The sequence below is a fragment of the Chlamydotis macqueenii genome, chromosome 5 (assembly GCF_036417535.1).
Source record: "Chlamydotis macqueenii isolate bChlMac1 chromosome 5, bChlMac1.mat, whole genome shotgun sequence".
Taxonomy (NCBI): Eukaryota; Metazoa; Chordata; class Aves; order Otidiformes; family Otididae; genus Chlamydotis; species Chlamydotis macqueenii.
Window position 1 is genome coordinate 21,162,654 of NC_141560.1, and position 18,430 is coordinate 21,181,083.

An 18,430-nucleotide genomic window follows, 5' to 3' on the forward strand; every position below is an offset into this window, starting at 1 on the left:
ATTGCTTTTTTTTTTGAGAGAGAGAAAAAAAAATTGTGAATTGAAAATTATGATGCCATTATTTTTGCCAGAAATATATCAATGATCACAAGTGTTTATAGTTTAGTTTACCTCTATTGTCCACCTTCCTGTGCTAAGGCAAGAAGGTTCTGTTACCAGGGTCTCATCTGGCTCAGAAGAAACATCAAATTTAGGGAAGCATATTAAGAATGGGCCTAGATGTGGATGTATTGCATAACAGCTCTCGGTACTTTTACTTGATATTCAGGGTTAAGGCAGAGAGCAAGATAATTTATAGAGGAATTCTGGCACTCAGCAATATTTCTAAGCTTTGAAGTGACACAGCCTGTAACATTCAGTATTTCAGGTTCTGGCAAAGCCAAAACTTAGTTCTTGTATGTGCAACTAGAAGAGGGGTAATTTTCATTTCTAAGTAGCTAAAGCATCTCTATATATGCTGTATATATTACCATATATGTTAGGTATAAGATATACAAAAATTTATTAAGGCCTATGTCTGAATGTTGTGCATTCTGAAAATTCAGTAACAATTCTGAAGGGAGAATTGGGAAAAAAAAACAAACACATTTCATTTCAAGGAAACAGATTAAACAGATAATAGGCAAGTTTAAGATTGTCAAGGATAAATGTCAAATGCATTTATCAAATGACTGTGCATATAATGGGTCACAGCATCCATTTATACATATTTGTTATAGATGTGTGTAGTTGCTTAAGTGTACCTATTAATTGCAAACATTGGAATACAGCTGTTGTTTTACAGTGCTTTTCTATATGCATATCAGAATGAGATAATCTTATAAGATTAAATCTGATAAATGGAAGTAACAAATGGTTTAACTCTTTGAGAAACAGAAGATTAAAATACTTGTCTTTTAGAATCTGAAGAGAGGGTGGATGTACAGTACAACATTGGAACGAAAGTACAAAAGTTTGATTTTTTTTTTGTTTTGTTTTCCCTTTCAGATATTCACATCCTTATTATAATTAACTTATTCATATAAATACAGTAGGATTGTTGTATTTTTGTAAATAACTCTTTACTGAATATGCCAACAAGATAATATATAGTGTATAGTGAGGTTTTGAAGTTAACAATGCGTGCAACATGGCAGATTGCAGAAAACAGATAATGCAGACTTCAAACCATCTATTTTTCCATGTTAAAGATAGAAAGTATACCAAACACAGAACAGAATCAAGTGTGCATGTTTCATTTAAAATCAATTTTATGAAAGATCATCTTCAGATATTTGGGATCAAGTGATGCTAACAATTTGTTCAGTAGCTTATCTGCTTCTGAGAGGATCAAAATTCAGCTCTCATGAGGCACATTTCCACAGAGCCCCAGTATAATAAAAGCTTGCCAAATCTCTTTTGTACTAGTTTTCCAGATGGACTACTAGCCAGTGTCCTTTTAAAGAGCAAGACATTCTATGCTGTACAAAAGTTTAATCCAAATGCTTCAATATTGCCTGTAGTATCACCTGGGATACAAAGTGCCCTGTTCAGTAGAGTTCAGAGAAGGAGTGATCATCAGCTTCCTAGGATTATCTCTGTGTTTAGAAGAGAGCATCAGGTGGGATTTGATGAGGCTCAGAGCCAGTAACTTTTGGTTTTGGCACTCATTTCTGTTTTGTTTTTCCACTGAGCTGGAAAGATAAGTCATGAGTAAACCCATTATTCTAGTGTTCTAAAGCAAAAACTTTAATATCTCCATGTTATAATTGAAGGTGAAGAAGTACTATAAATGGAGAATTCAATGGGAATTAACCACTTCACTGTCAAAAGCTGAGACTGAACTTTCACTTCAATGTCATTAATAAAGTGCCTTATGTAGACCCTTAAAACCATAACAATACAATATGCATAAAGTTCTTTGCTTGCAAAATTACAATTGATACATTTTTCAGCGGGAGAAATTTTCTCTCATGAAAAGAGAAAATGATTGAAAGAAAAATACAATTGAACTACTCTAGTAGCAAATTGCATAAACTATTTCATTTTTATGCTTTACGTGACATTCATTGTAGTCCTTTATTGGTGTACAGGGAAAACTGCTAACATCTTTTCCGTCCAAAGTAACCCAATGCCTAAGTACTCTTACGAATAAATTCAATATTAATGTCTCCAATAAGAACCTGTTAACATAAAGTCCATGCATTAATCAGGTATTTGTTTCTGCCAGTAAGCTACATGCAAGGAACGCTTGTTACAGTGACAGTCTGAAAACGAGGACTCGTCTGTAAACAAGGAAATCTTCAGAAGGAACCCAAGCACTGGACACAGTAGTGCTGGGATACTGCTTTAACATAATTTCACTTAAAACTCTTACTTTATTCCACTCACCAATCTTTTCTGTACATTTATGTCAACTATTAGCAGGATGCAATGGAAGATGGGTAAGATTTTGTCTGTAAATTACCCATTTGCCCCAAGGTCCAACGAAACTGTTCAAATCAGAATCTAGAATGAACATTTTGGATGAGCTGAATATGTAGACATTTGGGACTTTTGCTCTATAGCCTTTATTTAGTATTTGTGTTCAGATATTTGCATTAAGGGTGGATGACATCATTTTTATGAAGCCCAAGGAAAAAGCTACTAATCTTAAACTTTACATCCCCAAAAGATTATTGTCCATTTTTAACACTGACTTATTCCAAATAGTTTACCTAGTGAAAATTACCGATTATGTACTTATCTAGATGTGACCTAAAATGAAGCCTCAGCTGTTTGTGTGACTGATACTTTGAAATGTCCCAAACTCTCTTGTAAGTTGAAATATGTTAACTCTTTTGCAGCTGGATAGCAGTTAGAACTGGGAGAAACATTACTCAAATTAAACATATTGTTGACTACACAGTTGACTACAACTGTGAATTTGTTTAGATAATACTCCCAGCTCTGTCCACAAATTCTGATATAAGTGGCTTGCTACTTTTTTTTCAGAAGTGTATTTATGGAAAAAAAAAGCCTTGTCAGTATCCCGTATCACTATATATATTCTTCATATTGAAAAGAAGCATAAACTATGCTATCTTTAATAGCATTTTGATTTTTTATCTAGGTAAGAAAGTAATAGTCCATAGATAGATATATATACATTTTGTTATCCGAGATCAAAATGACCAGTTTGTGAATGACTTCTGTTTTCACTCTAATAGGACAGCAACCACATTTGTTGTCATCAGTTTGGGCTTGTGGATCATTCACCTGCAGTAAGGCTCAACTCCCTGAATAAGTCATTTGCTACAAATAAGGCGCCCAACTCATCTTCAAACTATTGCATCCTGAGGCCCAGAACAGAAGATGCTCATTAAGGAGGATGAAGATTCCTCCAGCATCAGTCATTGAAGTACGAAATTCTAGTAAGCACACTTTCAAAGAACGCCTTTTGAAATCAAATGTACAGCTAGTTATTTTGTGAAATTAAATACTACATCCACATCAAATGGGAATCTCTGGTTCTATGTAATTTCAAACTCTAGCATGCAATGGAAGCATGCAGAAGCACAACTATTTGCTGCTTGTCTTGTGGGCTTCGGCAGCTAAAACATATTAAACAAACAAAACAAAAGTACCAACCTTCTCACCATAACCTTCAGTAAATAGGTCACAGAAAAAAACCCCACTTTTGCATAGATGTTTCTACCTAGAATTATACCATTTCAAATCATATGACAGCCATTTATTCAGCAAAATTTCAGTGACTTTACTATTACAGCAGCCACACAGGTTGCCTAAAATACCTGTAATAGCTGGAGAAGATAGCAAATATACAGAATATAGGGTGGAATTTCAAAATGTGATTATAAAAGGTGTTGGGGGGAGGATGCAGTTCCTTACACAATGATTGTACTTTGCCACCAATCATAAATGGATTCATTTTGCAATTGCAGAATATTAGTATTATCACACGATTTGAATTTGAGAAACTGCACGCTCATAGACTGCTGGGTTTCAAGAGTGAAATGAGCAAAGTTAAGGATTAAAATCCTCTCTCCCAACACAAGCAGTCTCATAAAGTGAAAAGTCTAACCATTCCACAGTGAAAGTGCTTCAGCCTTTACTTCCAATCCACTTCTAACAACTTCTCCTTGTCCCTAGTTGGCCACTGTAAAAAGTTTTCTCTTTAGTTCCATACTCCCTCAGGAAATTCTCTCTCTCTCTCTTTTGTTTCTCTTGTGAACTTTTGCTTGTCCCTATGCTCAGGAGAAAGTGAGCCGCATTAAAAAAAACAAACAAACTGAAAGAAAGGAAGAATTAGATTCCACCACTGAGCTGGCAAGAAATTAAGAATTCTTGGCAGTCAGAGAATCAATGGAGCGGCTGGAACATTATATAATTTTCAGAGCAGCATCATGGTTTTAATACAAGCATGATGTTTCGCATAGTGCACACAAAGCTCAAGGACTCAGAATTCTTCTAGCCAAAGAATTTGAGGGAATAAAAAAAGCAAATTCTAAGCCTACCTACTGCTTATAAAGCACAGATCATAGTGGAAAACTTCCAAAAACTTAACATAAAAGAAGGGTAATTCAGACAGACAGTGTGTTCTTGTGTTCTCAAAATTCCTCAGCTAATCAAATGCTTAGTTAATGTCCACCTCTATATACTTGAATGGGAAAAAAAAATTGAAAAAAACAAAACAAAACAAAACAAAACCAACCAGAATTTATACATTATTTTCCCTGCTGAACATATTTCAGATCATAATTGGCCTGGAGACCTTTCCAATACAGGATTTTAAAAATATCTTTGTTTTCTCTGTTTGTTTGTCTTTTTTCCCTGCTTCTCCATACTGAACATAACTCAGAACCCTAAATCAAACAGAGCTTGAACCATAAAAGTGAATAGCAACCTTTCCATTGGCATCATATTTTGCATCATGTTTTCAGCAATTTACAGTTTTAGATTCTAAATTCTACATGCATACTGTAGCGCTGGGAGTACTCAGATTTTCCCTCATTCCAGCTTTACCTGAACATGCTGTGTCAACAAATGCTGTTCTGTTAGAGAAAGGTGCAACTTAATGACAGCTATCTGTTACATACTGATAACCTTCATCTCCTACTGAGAAGGGTCACAGAATGCCTAAACCTTCTTAATAATAATGAAAAGCAGAAACAGTTTCTATCATAAAGGTAGATAGTATTGGGGGACATTTTCAGAGTAGCTTTTGCAAATAGGAATCAAGGCCACTTTGAGTTTGACAATGAGCTTGGTCTACCTTTCCTATTCCAAGTACATTGGGAGAAAAGTAATCAAATGAGAAAGCAGCCTTTTTGGTGGCACTCAGAACTCCAGCTTTCAGTTGGAGGTAGGAAATGCAGCACTGACAAAGGGGAATGGAAGTATTTCCAGTTGTTTGAAGCTCAACAGCAACTGCCGGGTTCAGGTTAGAAGGATTGTACCCATTTTATCTGAATTGCTTTCCTCTGTTCCTAGTGACCCTGTTTTAATATGCACTTATTTTCCTATACTACAGGACACCTAGAAACTTAACATCCCTCAGACAGCTTCGACAGCAAAGTGGTTAATGTTTGAAGAATGAGTCATTCTTTCCTTTGCCATGACATTGGGTTCTTATTGTACAACCCTGTACAGTACTTAGCAATATTTTTTTTAAAGATTTAAAAAGCAAAGAGTTACAAAACCATTTGCAATTAACTTGAAATAGAAAAGATAGCACTTTTTTTTTAAATCCCATTATATAGTACACCGTATAAATTACAGAGTATTCAAATGCATAAATGCATCTGGGTAACATTTATCAAATGTAATTTTTTCATTGTTGTTGGGGGGTTTACTTTTTCCAGAGTTTTTGCTCTTTGTCCTAGACACCCCCTTCTCCCCTCACTATCACGTATGACAGTGCTCCAGGTCTGAGACATTGCTGTTGCAGTATCGCATGTTGTTGGGGATGTGGCAGTCTGTGTAGTTAATGCCCCCGTTTGGGGTATAAATGGGCTGCAGTCTGAAATCTCCTTTAAGGAGCTGATCATTATTTAAGGAGACAATCTGGAAGCTGGTTTCCGTCATCTCCAAGATGGAGTTGTCCTTCTTGGTCCCTGCCTCACAGTAGTCATCTTTCCGACGGCCCCGGTTGTATTTCCACTTCTGGGAGGTGTAACGCCCTTTTTTGTGCATGTGCCAGCAAAAAATGCTGAGCAGGACCACGAGGACAAATATCACTGCACCCCCAATCAACCCCGCCAGCAGAAATGGGGAGCCCAGGTTCTGAGAAGTTGTCTGCTCATGGCTGGAGGGGATGTTGCTGCCATTGCTCAAAAAGGAAGCCTTGGTTGTGGCTTCTGAACAGACAGTGTCTGCTCCAGTTCGGTAATTGTTGTAAGTATCCAGTGGAACCAAACAAATCCGATAAGTGGATTTGGGCTCCAGATTTACCAAGCTTAAGTGTTGCCTCTCACCACTGACTATTCGTTCCTGAACAATTCCTCCTACCAAGCTATGGCCCATTTTAACCCATGTGAGTTTATATGCCATCACGGTAAAAAGAGACATCCAGTTAACTTGGATGCAAGTGTCATTCACAAAATGGATGGAGAGTTGAATCCGTTCAGATATAGGAGGTGTTGCTCTTTCTCTGTCCTCTCTGTCAGGCACAGTGGGGAGTGTGGCTATGGTGGGAGTGAGAGGATTATATTTGCTACTTGGGAGAGGAACTGATGAGGTGGCAACTAATGTAGTTGGCATGGTTGTTGCTGGGACTGGGGTGATGATAAGTGGCAGGCCAGGGGTGGTAGTGGGGCATGACAACATATTCATATTGAGCTCCCTGACTGCCATACCTCGGACCTGCTCTGGTCCCTGGCACATAAAACCCCGTACATTGATGGAAGTAGGAATAAATTTGAGCCATTCAGTGACCCACTTAATACTGCAGTCACACAACCAGGGATTATTCCTTGCAGTGAGTTGCCTCAGGCTGTGGAGATTATCAAATACCCCCTTTACCAACATCCGAAGCTGATTGTTGGAAATATCAAGACGTTCCAGCTTGTGGAGGTTTGAAAAGGCTGTAAGTGGTATATGGGTTATCTGGTTGTCCTGCAAGTAGAGCCTTAGCAGATGTGTACCTGGAAGATCTGGAGGAGGGTAGGATAGTGAATTCCGCACTATTGAGAATTCCTTGAGCTTGGAGAGGTGGCTGAAGGTGCCTTCAGCTATGCCTTTATTAGTAAGGAGATTGCCATCCAAAATCAAACGCTCTAGACTTGTAAGATTCTGGAAGGCCAGGTCTGAAATGACAGCAATTCGGTTTTCATCTACTCGGAGTTCTTGTAAGTCCACTGGAAGGCCTACTGGTACACTGCTTAAGTGATTCTTGGACAAGAACAGAAGCTTGAGGCTGATGGCTTCCCGGAATGCCCCATCTTCAACCCCAACAGTGGAGATGGAGTTGTCATCCAGGTGCAGCTCTTCCAGCTTCAAAAGCTGAGCAAGGGCAGCCCGAGAAATGGTCTGAATGTTGTTTTCCTGCAGGTGGAGAACCCTGACATTCTTGGGCAGGTTCATGGGGAATTCATCTAATTGATTGCCATACAGGTAGACTGTGTGCACAGACTGGACATTGTGCAACTCTGCAGGAAATCCAGCATTATTAATTTGGTTGTTATGGAGGTAGAGGACGGTTACACCCTCTGGTATCCCAAGAGGCACTGAGGTCAAGCTTCGCTCATTACAGTAGACAAAGTTTCGGTCACAGCGGCACACTTTTGGACAGGCCAAATTTTTGGAGACCTGCATGTAGAGCCCCAGGGAAAAGATAAGCCATGATTTCATGATAACAGCCCAATCTGTGGGCCACATTCTAGTCCACAAACCCATTTCTAATTTAAACAAATAAAGTACCAAAGTGTTAAAGAACTGATAACAATAACAAAGCACAGCTAGCAAAATCTCAGGTCATTAAAATTGGCTTCTACTTATGTCCAGTGTTCAGGCCGGAGCTGAAGTCCTGGAGGCTAAGTATAAAATAATCCTTATATAATTGGCCTACCTCCTACTTTTGATAAGAAAGCCACAGTCTTATTAGCCAGAGTTACAAAGTTTGCTGCTTTCCTCCAAGTGTGCTGAAAGAAACAATATCCATGTCTTTGCAGGTGAGCAACAGGTTAATTTAAAGCTACCAAAAGTTGTCTGTGTGTAAGTTGCTTGGAAGGGTAATATTTCCTTTAACTGAAGTCTGTTGGTGTTTCACTCAGCTTTCTGAAGTCAGCGAAGTCCTCATATCAGCTATCTGCCAGATCTGGTCTGCCTGTAAAAGAAAAAAAAAGAAAAAAAAAAGCTGAATAGCATGAAACGTTTAATAGGGAAGATCAAGCCTATTGGAAGACTATTCTAAGACTGTGCTCTTTATGGCTTTCTGGAAAAAAAGGCATTAATATTAAACATTGCTTAATATTACTGTTAAATAGTCTTGAAATAGATTTGATGCAAAGTCATTGCAGTGACTGAAGGACTTTCAGCGACTTCAGTGAAGGCTAGATCTTTCACTTGTGTTTGTATATTGTACCTCCAATCTTTGTCCTTTCAGAGTCTGTTTCAAATCCTAAAACTAAAACATTTTACAAACCTAAAACTAACTCATTTAACTGGAAATTTCTGCTTCGGTATATTTTTTCTTTTGCAGAACCACTGACTTCAATGAATGCTATTCACTGATGCCTGACAGAGTAGACTCTGGGCCATATTATTTAATCACACTCTATATTTTTTTTCATTTCCTACCAGACTCTGGAATGTTCTGCTTCTATTTCTGTAATGCCATTATGTATATTCTCCAGCTTAATGCACACTGCCAGATTATTGCACCTCACTACAGTGAACTAGATACTTATGACGAGAGTCTTTTAAATAAGTATGGTAATCCACAAATACAAGAAACCCTGCTGTAAGGCACATATTTGCTAAAATTATCCTCTTGATATTGTTTCTGATGTGAATTGTGCTGTCAACAGAGTTCAGAATTAGCTTTCCACTAAATGAAACAGGCTCACATCTGTTAAGTTACTGTTTTAGAATATCAGCTGAAACTACAGCAGTTTTGCAGGAGAGCACTTTCTTTGAAACCATAAAGGTTAGATACTTCTTTTAATTCTGCTACACAGTTGTCTGTGAACGGCTACACAAATTTTTTAGCTTTAGTATAGAGGAGTTCTTTAATGTACATTTTCAGCTTTTAATTGTACTTTTTAACTTTTAACTTGCCAGCTACTATTTTTATTCAGATCTATAACCAAACAATTCAACTCTCTAAAGCATGCAATGAAAGATACTTTATAGAATGACAGTATTTTGTCTCATTATATGTTGTTTTCAATGACTGAAAAAAATGCTACATTTTACACGCTTGAACCTAATGAAGAATATAAACCTTGACAAGTACCAGACATGTGTAGATCTCAGTGTCTTGAACTTCAGTTACATAAGCACAGTATTTTTCCAGATTTTGTTGATCTGAAACTTATTGCCTGGGATTTCAGGAAAACAAAACTTCAGTGAACAGAAATTGTGTTTTAAAATCTTTTTTTTTGCTTTATTTAAGCAGTTTAAGCACCATCCAGGTAATTCAGAATGAAGTGTAATTCAGAAGCACATGAAAACTTGTTCTTCTGCTACAGCTGTGCAGTTTATAGGATGTCTCAAATGCTGTTTTTGGGAACCCCATGGACTGACAGTGTAGAAAGTCTTTTTAGGAGTCAAACTGTTATAATCCTGCAACATTACACTTGTAGATTACAGTATTTACTGGAGCATCATCAGGTATCAGCCTCGAGGCTGGAACAGCTGGAGATAAGAAGTGAGACCCTGAAAAGTCCTGTAGCTTATCATTATGAATTCAGACGGTAAATGTACCTATACTGCAATGCAGCCTATACCGTGTGTCGTCCTTTTCTAGAAACAGTAAGATTAGCTACCCCACTGTTCAAGGTCTTCTCTCTTGCAGGCATATTTCAGTCAAGAGTGGTTTCTTTTCAATTATGTAAGATGACGTGATACTGTAGAGAAACTCTAACAGGATTACATTCTAACAAGAGCCTAAGAGTGACAGTTTATCTGCCTTTAATATGGCCTGGCTCCCATCTAGATCATACTGCTCTGATCCGTCATGACACTTTTTAAAATAAGGAAGGACCTGCAGAGCCTCCTGTGAGATGCTTGAGACCACACAGAATAACAGTGGTTCTCTCACTCCCTTTCCATCACCGGAGAGAGACAGTCTGTATCTCCTACACAGGGCCAATACCCCGCACCGAGCTCTCTTTCATTTTTAAGTACAATTGCTGATAAGGTTTTATTTGACTCCCGGGTATGACAGAAAGCCCAGCTGAGGATGTGTAGCCACAGGCAGCTGCAGTTCCTGATCTGCTGGGAATCTCCTAAGGAGAGAATGTCATATTAGAAGTGATTTATGCATTCACCTTATTCTAGGACTCTGCCCAGAATACCTCTCACCTAGGTAAATGTGACATCTGAATAAAAGATTTCAGTAAAGATTCTACCAAATTGGGTCAAATACACAGCACTTCACGTTAGATATTACAAGCAAAAGAGCTTTGACTGGACAGTCACTTAAGCATATCAGCACTTTGGAAGCTGGCACTATGGAGTTCATCTCCTTTTTATTGTCACATGGATTTTGCCCTTAGAAATGCGTTAAAACTTTCCCATTGTTTTCTCCCCTATGGTGAGAAAGGGAGCCTTTTATTAATGTCAGTATCCTAATCTCCAGCTATCGGTCCTTAATAAACTGATACTATAAAACTCAGTACAGAAAATACACATTGATAACTACTCTTGATTGTGTTAAGCAAGAGGACAAGCACAAATCTAATTAGATATTTATGACTTCAGAGTTGACTGTGGTGTGACAGAGGGAAGGAATAAGGTAGCAAGTATACAATTGAACATGTTTAAATAAATTATTTGGGAAAAGCTTTACTTCAGTAGTCTTCTACAGCTGTTTAATAATAACTCACAGTAGTGTCATAGTTGCAGCATTTTTTAGCAAATCTCAGGGATCCTAATGGAAAAGTGAGTTGTGTCCCTGTGATAGAAATCTCTACTCACATTAAAAAGACTGAAGATTTGAACAACCTGCTTGATGTTAAAAATCAATCACTCTGTGAAGGAAAAACATCCATGGCAAATTCCAGACGGCTGGAAAAGCTGAAACAGTTTGTTCTTCAGCAAAGTGGGAAAACTGAAGGCAGGTAGAGTGCCTGAGCTTTTACCCCATCCCTGCTGTGTTGCCTTCCTAAAGCAAGCTCTCTGTTTTCAATGTTCTTATCAGAACTGAACTGAGTCTCTCTGCGAATGAACTGATCATTTGCAGAAGTAGAATTTTGGAAGTGGAGGAATTAAGGACACTCAATATCTTTAGTTTTCATTATTGTAAATCTTGAGAATCGACTCATATACTATAGGTGGCAGTGACTTTTCTTATTGTGAAGCCGGAATGTTCTAAAAACTGATTTAGGAAGAGAGGATAAGGGTAAGGGAATCTATCGCAGTTATATTAAAAAAAATCAACAAGCAAATACCTCAATAATAACATATCTGCCCATCACCACCATGGTCATTTTTGTTTCTATTTCCTTATTCTGTACACTTGATTTCTATTATTTCTCACTATATCCTCCTTGGAGCACAAGTTACGTCTTCCAAGTGTCTAGGACATTTCCTGTCTTACTGCAGCCAGGATACTAAATCCCATTTGGATTTACGGAATGATATAATAAAGTTGAGAAAAGCACATTAAAACAGATGAGAACATAAGCACACATCTTAGGTGGCCATGTCTGAAAATTTGGCTTAGTGGTCTGAGTTCCTGACATCAATGGAAATGCTCCCTTTCATATCTTAAGAGGAGTTTCTGATCAATATTTTTATCTCACTGTCTTTTTCAAACTTGCCTTATTTAAATTCCCTTTTGATGTGACTAATGGTAGCAGGAGAACAATCCTGGCTTTGTGTACTGGATAAAAATTTCAAATTTGCTTTTGTTCAACATCGGATCTGAACAGCTCCTTTCAGATATTTTGATTAAAGGTATTTAAAGGATGAAACATCTGCCCTCAGGTTGGGAAGGTGAAATTTTTACTAGTCTCCCCTTCACTGGTCAGAAGCATCCACACAACTTCAAGCTTTCGTCACCCTGCTGTGCAAAACCATGAAATAATTTAGCTTCAATAAACAAACATGTTTCAGTAATTCATGTATTACTGAAAATACTACTCAATCATAAACTTGTGGTATCTAGGGAAAAAACCCAACAACCCATAAGCAATCTGCTTATGGAACTCTTTCCTACCTCACTGACCAGTACTGCCTCCGTGGCTGTGTCTATGGTGTCTAAAGAATCTTCAAAGCTGCCCTCAGGGCTATCCTCCCCATCTTTCATGCTTCAGTCTTCCAAACATGCAGTCTCAGCTGTAGCAGTCAAGGTCCCTGTGGCTGTCTGAGAACCTATTAATGTTCAGGAGAGATAACAGAGAATCAAGGGAGAAGATAGTACAGGGAGCACTGCCCGCATATGAATACTTACAGCCCTATGTTATAAGCACAGGAGTTTCGTGCTCCTGAAGCCAGGCTGTCTGTCTTCATTAATCTTCCCATGTTTTATAGTAAGGCTATTCATTTTTAAGAGGGAACAATGCTTAGCTATTCTTTCTTTCAAGAAATCCTGAAAATAAACAAAAATAGGTCCTAGGAATCCAAGCTTTTTTCTCTGATATACTAACCACTCAGCACCACTCTTCCTAGCAGTTCACCCTTTTATCTGAACCCGAGTGCCATGCAACATAACTTGCAAGGCAAGTAAAACCAAAACCAAATGGTCACATCTACTCTTCTCACTACTACCAGTCAGTGACTCTCATTTAGCACAAAACCATTCAGCATAAATGTTCTTGGCTTTACTGCAGACCAAGGTCATAATCAAATCATAATCTTACTCTACATAATTATAATATACAATAAGTACAAGGCTATTATGACTGGAATTGAACGACAACTAGAAAACAAATGTAATTCCATTCTTCTGAAACCTAGTACAGAGTTCCTAGTGCTTAAGAAAAATGCCCTTGTACTTCTATCATGTGGTGACAAGAATAATATAACACCTGACAAATCCCTTTTTTTCTGCATAAGTAGAGTTCACATTTACACATAAATTAACATCCTGGTTTTTTGTTTTGGTTTTTTTTTTTTTAACTGATTAGGAGCCTAAGGTGATGGTTTACTCTATATGTTTCTCTATGAGTTACTTGGGTTTGAACTTTGTGTTGAAAATTTAATATGGGGCTATAATCTCTGCATCAAAGGCACAGAGAAAATGACCCAAAGGAACCAAAATGCTTTTACAGCAAGCCTTTTTGCGTGCTTGCTGCTGTGGCTGCTTCATAGTTATGGGTGTGCATTATGTAAGAAGAAGAAGTAAGGAGGAAGAAAAAGAGGTGAAGAGGAAAAGGAGAAACCATCCTTGGTTCCTTCTTCTAAAGTGAATATTGATGTCAGAACAATGATCCGTAGCTAGTACTGGAAAGAAACCTTAAAGTGTCTCTGTACACTGTTACAGACACTATGAGGTCTATATGGACAGATTTTGGCAGCGAAAGACATCATTGCCTCTGCAATACTATTAGCAAAATGATTCAGCAAATGCACACAAATGAGCTGTTCCCTCATGTATCCTTTTCTGCTCTGATCAGGATGTTTCTAGTTTTGCCTCTCAATTTGCGCTTGTAGTTATGCTCAAAAGCTCAGACCAGGCAGCCTGCTGGAGGCAAGTGAAGTGGATTTGGATCTGCCTTGGTGGAGGCACGAGAAAGTTTAGAAAGTGGTGCATCTTGCAACAATGGGTGCAAAGACACCATTCACCATCCTTCTCCCCCTAGCTCTTCTCTAACCTTCTGCTCCTCCAAGCCTTTTATCTCTTTCCAGCTACATTCCTGCAAATTATTAAGCTGACACATTTCCCAGAAGGATGCAGGGTTCAGGAAATCCCTTTTTAAAAGGCATGCCATTATAATGAACAAAAATTTTGTCTTTGGAAATTTGGGTCATATGCAGGTTCTTGTGAATCAACAAGAACGTGACGGAGCCCAGTTCCTGGCCGCCAGGAGAGGGAGCTAAGACAGCAAGAAACTTTCTCTCCCCTGAACAAACAAACAAATAAATAAATGTGAGACTCGTTTGCCTCCCACTTGGTCCGTCTCCACACACAGCCACACACTTCTCCTTCCCTGCAGATGTCTGGGATCGCCAGTGATTGCTGGCTTGTTTGACAGTGCTTCTGTTACATGCCTGACAAACTGTGAGCAGTACTGCACTTTGCTTCTGGGGAAAAAAAAAAAATCTATATTCTAACAATGAGCATTATTTCCAGCTTGAATTTTATGTGCTTCAGGACTCAAGACTGTTTTTCACTTGTGGGTTACTCCAGAGTGCAATTATTGCACAAATATGAGGGAGGGGGGAAAAGAGAGTTAGCAATGGGGAAAAAAAAGAGAGATTTATGAGGGTTACAGCTCAGATACAGCACATTTTTCTCTTTTTACAGATAAGTAGGAACCAGTAGTAGGTCAAAAGAGAGAGCTAGAGTGACCACTGTACTCCAGGAAGCAGGGCTGAAATAGCTACAAGAAGAATGCCACAAAGGCTTCAGGTGGAGCCATGAATTCAAGGCTGCCATTCATCCCGCCAGGCACTGTGCTGTGCCACACATCCTACTCAGCTTCTCAGACTTGTCGGTAAGTGGGCACTGAAATGCCAAAGTTCAGATGTGGAGAATACATTCTGCCTAGACAAATGTATTTTTGTTCCTGCATTTACTTTAACAGTTATTTATTTATGACAGAAGAAAGTTATTCTCAAAACTTTTTGTTGCATATCTTCATAAAAACTGTATCACCTGCGATAATTAATAAACCTCTGAGCCCAGAAACATTCGTGTTTCCATTCTGTGAAAAAAAAAAATATAATCCTTGCTCATGCACACAGATGCCCTACAGGTTAATACAATTTTTTTTTTGTCATAGTCAACATATGTCAAGGACTATGACTTTTTCAGTAATAAAAAACAGTGTACCTCTTTCAATTTCAGAATGAAAGACTACAGAACATCTAATGGAAAACATCAAAGAAAAAGTGCATTTCCTACTGCAAGCTGCATTAGTGGACACTGTTGTGCTACCCATCCAAATTTATCTTTTGAGTCATCATACCACCCAGTCCAATCTGAATGCTTGTCTGCACTGAATAATCTTACATAGACCTTTGCTATTGATCATTTTAGCTTCTGGCAGAACCAGAAGGAGAGTTCTAGAAATGGAAAATTGCCACTAAGGACTTCCTGCCTGTGAAGTCCTAAATTCTAAAGTAGGAATAATCAAAACCAACTATTTCAACTAACTGTAGTTGTCAGAGTAAAAAATAATGAGGATACATATGGCAAATTAAAAACCAAAATCTTTTAACTGCCTGTGCACAAGCAGGTAGGACTCCCTCATAGAACACAAGGGAGAAGGAAATGTACAGAACTCTGGGTTTTTAACTAATGTGAGCTTCTGAGTTATGTAGGACTTCAAGGCAGCCCAAAGTCCTTGACAGTCGAAGCATCTGTTTATAAGGAAATATCCCTGCTTTCATTATAAAATTGCTGATTGTTGAAAATTTACTCCAGATGGTGACCATCATGGTATTTTCACTCCAGTGGGCAAAGAGGAACAGACGATCACCTCCAGGACTCATTAAATGGAGTACTGCACCTACTAGCAAAGGGCTATTGTGTCTTTATTAACCTTCGCTCAAGGCACAGTCTAATTTTTCACCAGTCTGATGCTGCACTGTTCAAAACCTAAATTTCTCAAAAAGTGAGAACAATGTATTTAGTACAGTGGTAAATTAATTCCCTAGTCTTTCAACTACAAAGTACTGATCTCATACCTTAGGTGAAATAGTTTTTATGGATTTCATCTAGGACTCCATAAACTCGGCAATGTCCTATGTGATGATGTAAAGCTGGATTGAGAAAGTTGGAAATGGCAGATGAAAGAATCTTACATGAGGAGCTATTTGGAGCATTTCAACAAAATGCATTTTCATTAAAATACATGATTTCACTGAAGCCAAAACATTTCAGAGAGATTTGTCAGTTTTGATTATGTTTTCAATAGGAAATGTGCCTAAGGTCCAATGCTTTCTCATCACTTATGACCAAAGGCAGAGAGAGAAAAAAGGACAGAGGAAGAGTAAAAAACTGACCTTTCTACCCAAAAAGGTATGTTTTGACACAGTTTTATTTCATGAAAGCATTAATAAAATAGTGTTTACATTCCACATTTTAAAACCATGAAAGTTGTTGTGGAATTATCTGCCTCTGGACAGCTGCACTTAACATGGTAAAAGGAAAAGGAAGATATTCCTTGTTTGCTTTCTTGACCCTTTTTCAGAGGGCTTGCAGCTTTCAGTGTCAAAAACTGGACACGTCTATTTCAGACAAACTAATAATACTGAACTAATTTAAAATAATTCCCCTTTCGGAACACAAATATTCTGTACTGTATTTAGCATAATGCATTTTGTACTAAGAAAAAATGAAGGCAACCTGCTGTTTCTTTGCAAGCAAATTGGTCCCTACCTATAAATTATTCTACACTGTGAAGCAAACAGTTTGCTTTTATCTAGAGATATGTGGGCAGCCTGGCAAAATGTCTGTGGATAATTTGAAAAAGCTGCTTTTAGTGACCTAAGTGACTAAACATTCTGTGGAGACAACATCTTGACACATTTTAAATGTGTTGCATGGTGCTACATCATCGATGAGATTCTGCATGGTGTCACATTACCTTGTGCGGTATCATTCATTTAGGGTCTTAGGCAAAAGAGTGTCGGCTGCCATGTTATGTTCCCTATTCATAGCATATGGCCCAGGGAGAAAATATGGCACTAGCTGGCCCTCAGCCTCTTAGGCATAAAGATCTTAGGCAAAATCTTGACATAAAGAAAGCTGAAAGTATCATCATATGTTCATCTTTCCAACAAAGCCAGATGGAGATCTCTCCTTCCTCTTTTTTAATATTACTTAGTATGCTGCTCCTTCACAGTACTAAAAACTACTCCATAAACACTGCTAAGAAGCTATCAAGAAAGATTAATAAAGTTGTTTGGACCCTAAGAGCTTCAGAGAACCTGTCATGTATGGTGTAGTCACTTACAGGACCACTGAGCAAAAGAAGTTCCCCGGCTAGAGAACAAATCTTGCTTATATGACATAGTCTCTGTAACAGGCAAACAGGTTATCAAACAAATTTTTTAAATCACTGCCATGGGATAGCCAGTTAAGAGAAAAGGGGAAAGATATTAAAATGATGGATGAAGAATGTATAGCTAAGCCTCTGAAATCCCTATTCAGCTAATAGTTGATTTATTTATCAACTGGACAGTACTTCATCATTAACAGTGCTTGACAAGGGTCAGGGGATCTGTATTTGTTATCTTTTTCCAGCGATCCAAATACACTTTTCTGTATGCACAAGGCCCTGTTTAACATCTTTGTCCATGACACAAAGAGCAGGATAGAGTGCAACCTTAGCAAGTTCACTGACGACACCAAGATGTGTGATGCGGTCGACACGCTGGACGGAAGGGATGCCATCCAGAGGGACCTTGACAGGCTGGAGAGGTGGACCAATGCAAACCTCATGAAGGCCAAGCACAAGGTCCTGCACATGGGCTGTGGCAATCCCAGGCACAAATACAGGCTGGGCAGAGAATGGATTGACAGCAGCCCTGAGGAGAAGGACTTGGGAGTGATGGTGGATGAGAAGCTCAATATGAACTGGCAACGTGTGCTTGCAGCCCAGAAAGCCAACCACATCCTGTGCTGCATCAAAAGAAGCATGGCCAGCAGGTCGAGGGAGGTGATTCTGCTCCTCTACTCCACTGTGGTGAGACCCCACCTGGAGTACTGCATCCAGTTCTGGAGCTCCCAACATATGAAGGATGTAAAACTGTTGGAGCAAGTCCAGAGGAGGACCACAAAGACGATCAGAGGGCAGGATAACCTCTCCTATGAGGACAGGCTGAGAGCTGGGGCTGTTCAGCCTGGAGAAGAGGAGGCTCTAGGGAGACCAGACTGCCGCCTTCCAGTACTTAAAGAGGACCTATAAGAAAGACAGGGAGAAACTCTTCAGTAGGGCCTGTTGTGATAGGATGAGGGATAATGGTTTTAAAATAAAGGGATGTAGATTCTGACTGGATACAAGGAAAAATTTTTTGCAATTAAAGTGGCGGAACACTGGAACAGATTGCCCAGAGAGGTAGTGGATGCCCCATCCCAGTGATTTCCTTTAGAGTACAGAGAGGAAAGAAACAC

The 18,430-nt window shown here is 38.7% G+C and overlaps 1 protein-coding gene across 2 annotated transcripts in view; it reads right to left on the bottom strand.

Annotated features, from left to right (window-relative positions):
• Positions 1 to 1,234: 1,234 nt before the first annotated feature.
• Positions 1,235 to 18,430, bottom strand: part of FLRT2 (fibronectin leucine rich transmembrane protein 2) — a 63,477-nt gene continuing 46,281 nt past the window's right edge. For both annotated transcript variants that reach the window (XM_086749526.1, XM_086749525.1), the window contains exon 2: positions 1,235 to 8,305. In XM_086749526.1, coding sequence (XP_086605652.1) covers positions 5,887 to 7,875 — 1,989 coding nt within the window. In that variant the 5' untranslated portion in view covers positions 7,876 to 8,305 and the 3' untranslated portion in view covers positions 1,235 to 5,886. The remainder of the gene's footprint in view (positions 8,306 to 18,430) is intronic.